Source organism: Lathamus discolor, chromosome 3 (genome assembly GCF_037157495.1).
Source record: "Lathamus discolor isolate bLatDis1 chromosome 3, bLatDis1.hap1, whole genome shotgun sequence".
Classification (NCBI taxonomy): domain Eukaryota; kingdom Metazoa; phylum Chordata; class Aves; order Psittaciformes; family Psittacidae; genus Lathamus; species Lathamus discolor.
In genome coordinates this window covers 59,577,833-59,585,199 of record NC_088886.1, presented here as the reverse complement: position 1 = coordinate 59,585,199, position 7,367 = coordinate 59,577,833, and the positions used below count along the sequence as shown (strand labels likewise).

Below are 7,367 nucleotides of genomic sequence, written 5' to 3'. Positions count from 1 at the left end.
TCACAAGTCTACTCCCTGTGTGAGTACTTACATTCAGCCATGGGGTGTTCTGGATATACCAAAATAAAACTGAAGACCCTGATATTCAGTATAGTGTTTTTCTCTCTGACACAGAGAAATGAGTACAAGGAAAGAGCAGCTCTTAATAGAAATGGTACCAGGCATTCTGCATTTTAATATAACTTAAATGGACGTGATGATAACTGCATTATCTTCCATGTTCTGCAACTTTGAGATGCAGAAAACTGAAGTAGCTTCACTAGTTTCAACAGTTTCAAACCTGCCCCCAGAGAGATGAGAGCTGTACTTCTGAGATACGTGGTGTTTTTCAAATACCTTCTAACATGAAACAAAACTTGGCAGGCCAACAGTGTCTGATGCAGTTCTGCAGTGTGGCCAGGCTTATTTACAGCAACCAAGTGGCTCTTGCTGCAGTGCCAGAAGTATGTTATGACCAAGTTCAATGCTTACAGAAGTTAATTTTCCTGAAAGAAGTAATATTGCCTGAAAGGGAATCCACAGACTGCAAAGCAATGGAAATAGTTTTGAGGGCTGGAAGCCCACCTTAAGATATTTAAGTTTTAAACAGTCGACTGGCAGTATATTTTAACAATGAACAGCCTCTTTGCATTAGACACGAAAAGGGAAGAAAATAATATTGAACTATATTGTATACATACTTTTTCTGATGAGCATGATACAAATATGAATACAGGAAGAGCCTCCATCAATTTCCCATAGTTCATGTTTGTTGCCTGGTAAGAAGTCAGAAACCTGTTGTAGTATTGGTCTGGAAACTGGAACAAAAAGAAGACTTTAAGAGCTAAGCCTTGAACATTCAGCATACGCTTGCTAATTAGTGGCCTCATAGTAAATCTGCAGATCCATGTAAGAGTAGGATACTGGTTAGCAGCTCACTGTATGAACCACGGGACTACCACAGACCAAAGCACTACTTGGCATTAGCCGCACCTCAGAGAGGTATTACAACCTGGCCAAAACCAAACACAAACTGCAGGATATATATGCCAATATGGACAATTACAGCTCCGATTTGAGACACTGTGAAATACGGTGAGTAAGAAGCTGCTATAAGATTTTTCTAGAGGCCTATCTAGTGGGATCAATGCGAAAACTTCCTTGGATGGACTTGGTGTGCGCAAGGCAGGAGCAGGCTGGAGCCGCCATCCCAGCCCCGAGGTGACACTTGCAGGCTGTTAAGTCAGCCCACACATTATTTCTTAGGGGGATTTCGTGGGGTTTTATGGATAATCACCATCCTTCCACTGAACTAAAATGTCCTCCTCAAGTTTTATTACTTATTCAAACAAAATCGTTTCACCCAGCGAGTCAGTATTAGACCAATACATCAACGTATCTAAACGGAAACACCACAGGGCCGCTGACCTCGGGCTGAGAGCAAACTGCCGCCCACAGACCCTTCGCTAGCTCAGCAGCACGGCTGCGGCTCGGAGCAGCGCGGGCGGCCTCCACCAAGGCCCCCTCCAGCCCCTCTCACTCCGACTCCCCTCAGGCGAGCGCCGCCAGCTCCGGGTTCCCCGCCCCGCTCCGCCCTTCCGCCGCTGTCCGCCTGCGCGGGCCCCGCCCCAGCCGTGACGGGCAGCCCCGGCGCACGGCCCTGCGCTCATGGCGGCGCTGGTGCTGGCGGCTGGACGCGGCGGCGGGGGCCGGCGCTGAGCGGCTGCAGGGCAGCGGGGCGGGGCCGGCCGGTGCAGGCGGCGGCGGCGGCGGCGGGGCCGGGCGGTGGCGCCGCGAGGGTGAGGAGCGGCGGCGGTGGGAGGGGGGGAGAGGGAGGAGCGCGCGGCCGCGGCGGCTTTGTGTGCGCGGGCGGGGGGAGGGGAGCGGCGCGGCACGTGGGCCTGGCCGCGCGGGCTCTGCCCCGCCCACAGCGACCCCCGGTACCGGGCACCCCGGGCGCCGCGGCCTTTTCCTCACCCCGCGCTGCGGGGCCGTGGCTCCCGCCTCAGGGGGGCCGCGGGCCGCGCTGCCCCTTCCCGCGGAGCTCCGCGCTTGAACCGGCGTGTCCCGTTGGCGAAGGGGCAGTGCCGGGGCGCCTGTGCCCGCCCGGCTCTGAAGCCCGCGTCTCCCTGCGCGGGTGGGCTCCCGGCTCGGCGGGGCTAGGTGCTGAGGTAAACCCGGCTCGGCGCGGCTAGGTGCTGAGGTAAACCTGGTTCGGCGGGGCTAGGTGCTGAGGTAAACCCGGCTCGGCGCGGCTAGGTGCTGAGGTAAACCTGGTTCGGCGGGGCTAGGTGCTGAGGTAAACCTGGCTCGGTGGGGCTAGGTGCTGAGGTAAAGCCGGCTCGGTGGGGCTAGGTGCTGAGGTAAACCTGGCTCGGTGGGGCTAGGTGCTGAGGTAAAGCCGGCTCGGTGGGGCTAGGTGCTGAGGTAAACCTGGTTCGGTGGGGCTAGGTGCTGAGGTAAACCTGGTTCGGCGGGGCTAGGTGCTGAGGTAAAGCCGGCTCGGTGGGGCTAGGTGCTGAGGTAAACCTGGTTCGGCGGGGCTAGGTGCTGAGGTAAACCTGGTTCGGCGGGGCTAGGTGCTGAGGTAAACCTGGCTCGGTGGGGCTAGGTGCTGAGGTAAAGCCGGCTCGGCGGTGCCTGTGCTGAGGTAAAGCCGGCTCTCCCCAGTTCACTCATAGGGTCCCAGTGCAGAGCCTGCTGGCAGTGGGGCTCAGGGGGCCCTTTGCTGCAGCAGTTTGCCATTGCAGCACACGAGCTTCCATTGCTTGTGAGGGAGTTGAAACTCCGGGACCAGTGCTGAGATATGGGGTTAACCTGTAGTGCCAGGGGAAGGAGGTGTTTCCCTATGGTGAGAGGTTGAAGCTTGCCCAGAAGGTCACTGTGGGTGAAGTTAATGCTTTTATTTTTCCTCTCAGTGGAGAGAACATGTCTGGGATGAAGAGAGTGATTGTGGAGAAGGACCCCGACTATGAGGACATCACCATCACGCATCCCAGCAAGCGCCACAAGGCAGCCGAACAGTCAGGTAGGAGCTCTCTGAGCTGAAGGGACCTTCTGGGTTGGATTAGGAATGCTGTGGATGTGCATGCTGTTGAGGACAGGTCAGGGAAGGACTGGGGTGGGAGCTAAGGGGTCAAAGGGCAGCCACTGAGCAAGGGAGCTGGTGATACCTCTGTATGGCCAAAGGAAGATGCAATTGTTATACATGGAGCTATTCCTACCTGCTAGTTGAGCCGTAAATAAGGCATGAGGGTGCAGGCTTTGGTGCCTGATAGTAGCCAGAGCACGAGCTCTCCAGGGCCCCACCTGTACTTTCATTCTTGTTTGCTGAATTATTTGTCAGTGCATCTTCTCAGCAGGTATCCATGCTGAGGTGTGCTCCATCCTGTGCATTTGTTTTGTATGTTTTGCGATTGAAATCTGCTTCCAGAAAGATTGGCAGTTTACATTTTGGGGGATGTGGATTGCAGTACAGCATGGCAGAGGGGGTATCCATGGCCCTGCAGTAGATAGACTGTCTTCTAAGGGTGGCAAATGTTTGTAGGAATAGGCAGATAAAATGAAATGGAGCAGTGTAGAAGGAGGTAAGTTAGGGAGAAGAAAGGGGTTTTGAAAGTTGCAAGGGAGGAGGAGGAAGAGCAGCAGCTACCTGACTGAAAGGAAGGTGGATAAAGAAATGTAGTGGAGAGAGTAGTTAGATGAGTAGGTTTGCATTTGGCACGCTCTGATATGCTTGCTTTGGGAACCAGCCTGTTGGCAGGGTGCCTGGGACAGGTTGCAGTCATCTCTGGGCAAATGAGAGTAGAGCTTCTTGCCCTTGGGACAGGGAGTAGGGTAGTGATTTTTGGCATAGCATAGCTATGTGAGAGGATTGTGGTGGGAAGAGCTGACAAACAGGGAGGTGAGAAAACTGAAGCTGGCTGTGGGATCTGAAGATGATCCAGGAGCAGAGCAGGATGCCAGAGCTGCTGATTGGAGAGGGACAGATGATGGCTTCGTGGGTGATGCCTTGTGGGGGTGGTGTACAGCTGGACAAGTCTGAGGAGGCTGAACTCTGGGTTGAATGTGTTGCTGGGCAGATCCTGTCTGCTGGATTGTGCAGGGACCCTGTCAGTGGAGCTCTGCTGGAGCTGGCTGTGGCAGAAGAGTGACACCACTCTCAGATCCCTCCCTGGTGGAGTGTCCCAGGGACTGCGGACAGGTTTTTAATCCACTTTTTGTGAAGCAACTATTCAGAAGGTTTTAATAATTAGCAGGCAAAGTCTCAGTGCCTTGGAAAACTGGCCTTTCCAGAGCAAGCTTTCTGTTCAGGTGATTCCTCTGAGTTGGCTTCTTTCTTCCTCTTATGGGTGGTCTCCAATACAGGAATTCCTTAAGTATACAAATTTCACTAACGTGATCTTAATTAGGGTATGTGGTCGATGCTAAGATGGGAAAAATATGGAAATAAAGTGTTCTTAAAAGCCTCAGTAATATAACCACAAACATTAAAGTGCTTTAATTGTCATAATACTGGTATTGCGTGGCATCAGTCTTGGGAAGAGATGTAGTTGGCCTTGTCTGAACTGTACATCTCATACCTTAATCTGTTTAGGGTTATTTGAAGTATAGCCTTACATCTGAATTTCCTAGGCAAGGTGTTCATGACTGGAGGAAAATTATAGCCCTCTGTGTTTTAATTTTGCATTACTCGTACGAATTCAAACACAATTCTGTTTTAATGTAGGCTTAGAGCTACTTCTGGCCCTAGAATATCTATATACAGGTATCTGGAAATAAGTAAAAATATTTAGGAGACCTCTCTTGCAGAGAGAAGCATCAGTTGCTTTACTGTTGTTGTGGGTACCTGATTAGACAGTAAAATTATGTATGCTAGCTGGAACACATCAGCAAAGTTTTGACTTGCTTTTGATTTCTTTATTCTTTCTTTTGGGATATTAGAAACCTCTTCAAACATATATGTACCCTTTAGTAAAACAAATGCTTCCTCTGATGCTCAAAACAGTCTAGGTGCTGTTGCCTTCTGTTCCACATAGAAACAGCATGACATTTTTTCAGAGGAAGTCAGGCTGTTTCTCGGATCTGCTTTGCAGTGGGGTCACTCTACTTCTGCCACAGGCTGGAGAACCGTTTCCAGGCTTTCTTTTAGAAGTGCAGTTACTGCTTTTCCAAGTTCTTGCTTAGAACTTGATAAAAACAGATGTTGTTTGAACCCACTTGATACAATGGAGGTGACTTAAAGGAAGGGCAATATTAAAGTCTGCTGTAGGTGTAGAGCAAAAAGAATTGTTCTTAGGTTTATACGTGTTCTAGAAAAACACAATAAGATGCCAATTTCCTTCTTAGCACCTGGTTTGCCATAAGGTATTAACACAGTTTGAAATACTAAACTGCATGCTGCCCACCAAAGTCGACAATCTCCTGCTGAAAGGCTAACAATTTTTGACTGCCATGCTGGATTTTGTAAGAGGTACACCAGCTTTTGATAATGTAGTTTCCATTGTGGGTAATAAAAGGCTTGTAGGCACTCCAGAGAAGTCTGCACCACGTTCAGGCTGTGTTGAATATATAAAGTATTAGTTGGCCCTGTTATTGCTGCAATGTGTGGTGTTGATTTCCTGGATGTGAATCGGGCAGGAGAGAGCAGAAGAATGTGGATGGTGTTCCAGCGTACTCCTGTGCAACCGCAGCGGTAACTGCACTTGGCCATAGCACACTTGAGTTTTCCTTTTACTGTTTACAGCTTTGCTGAGACAGAAGTAAACAGACTGGTCCTATGCTTCCCATCTTCTGTTGTTTGTCATCTCAGCTTTAAAAAGGAAAAAGTAACTTTCCACATAAGCCAGCTTTTAAAGATACATGTGGTTTTTGTTAAGACAAATAACTTCTGCAGAAAAATGATCCTTCCCTTTTTTTGTGTGTGTTATTATCCCTTCACTTCTTGCTCCAAAACAGTTTCATCTTTATGTTTTCAAATATAGCCTCAAAAATAGGAATTTAAATACTTCCTTTTTCTTTGTTTCCATGTGTGGCCTTGTACAGCTAGAGATGTTGCTGTGCAGAAGATTGAGACAATTATAAAAGAACAATTTGCTGTCGAAATGAAGAGTAAAGAACACGAAATTGAAGTTATAGATCAGGTATAAAGGTTTTGTTCTTAAAAATCCGTATGATTCTTGTGTAACAGGGGGTTGGAGGGGGGGATGGCTGCATCAGTTATCTGTTACCATATGTTACCTCTTCTTTTTGTAGCGTCTGATTGAAGCAAGGAGGATGATGGATAAGCTGCGTGCCTGTATTGTGGCTAATTATTACGCATCTGCTGGTCTCCTTAAAGCTGGAGAGGTAAAAATTACTTTGGAAATAATAAGACTTTGGGGAGTATTTGCAAAGGAGTAGTTGTAGTTCACTGGCTATTCAGCTGATGTGCTATTTTTGAGATGTTAATTTCTGAAGTGGTGGAATACAAACTGCAAATGGGGTGGTGGTGAGAGAGGAGACCTGTGCATCACTAGCTGGGCCTTGGGTACTTGGCAAAGAGGGGTCTGCAAGGAACAGCTGAGAAGTCCTTGAACAGCCGTTGGTTCTGGTTTCTGAAATACCCTGCTTTTAAAAACAACCCCAAACCCTATTTGTTAAACCCCAGTTCTGAGCGCTCTGCCCCTAATGGGCTGGTGATTACAGGGTGTTCATAATTCATGCAGACTCCCCATTGACATGCAGTTCACTAACAGGGTCAGTATTCAGTTATCTTCTCAATTCAGGGAGTTGATCTTATTTCCAATAAAGACCCGAGCTGATTTTTGGAAGCTGGAGATGGGTGCTGCAAACCTGAGTTTTACTCTGGTCCCATAGGAATTTCTCTTCCAAGCAGTGGCTTGCGCTGCTACTCCTGGTTTTCCTGTTGTCATTTCCAGAAGACTTGGAATGGCGTAGGACCAAAGAGGTCCAGCTTGTTTTACTCTTGCCAAGCTTGAGTTGAGCAACTGAAGTTGAAAAAGGTTATGGTAGTCCTGGGAGGCTTGGAGATGTTTCTTCCTCCTTAATTTTTGTGTAGGCCACTGAAGAATGTCATCTAGGTTATGATCTTGGAAAGCGTTTTTTTTTCAATATCATCATGTGTCAGGAGGAGCTGTGCTGTCCCTGTTCTTTACTTGTTCTGCCATGCAGGCTGTTTGTTTTTGCCCTTGCTGATTTTCACACTTGCCAGAAATAACAACTTTTGTAATTCTTTCAAAGTATTCACAAAACTTCCTGGTGCATCCTTGCTTTGTTTATTTTTCTGTAGTTTTTATGAGCTTATGGTTAGTGTAGCTGTATCTTTGATTGCATTTTTAATTTTTTCTAATTTGCATGTAGGCTAAATCAGTTCTCTCTTTTGAAAT

At 48.4% G+C, this 7,367-nt stretch overlaps 1 protein-coding gene across 8 annotated transcripts in view; it reads left to right on the top strand.

Annotated features, from left to right (window-relative positions):
• The first annotated feature begins 1,722 nt into the window (after positions 1 to 1,722).
• YEATS2 (YEATS domain containing 2) overlaps positions 1,723 to 7,367 on the top strand; it is a 49,636-nt gene continuing 43,991 nt past the window's right edge. For 5 of the 8 annotated variants that reach the window (XM_065675505.1, XM_065675504.1, XM_065675502.1 and 2 more), the window contains exons 1-4: positions 1,939 to 2,150; positions 2,898 to 3,007; positions 6,025 to 6,122; positions 6,235 to 6,327. In XM_065675505.1, the coding sequence (XP_065531577.1) occupies positions 2,908 to 3,007; positions 6,025 to 6,122; positions 6,235 to 6,327 (291 nt within the window). In that variant the 5' untranslated portion in view covers positions 1,939 to 2,150; positions 2,898 to 2,907. Of the gene's footprint in view, positions 1,779 to 1,931; positions 2,151 to 2,897; positions 3,008 to 6,024; positions 6,123 to 6,234; positions 6,328 to 7,367 lie in introns of those variants that run through there. The other 3 variants (XM_065675500.1, XM_065675508.1, XM_065675503.1) reach the window with 3 other exon arrangements.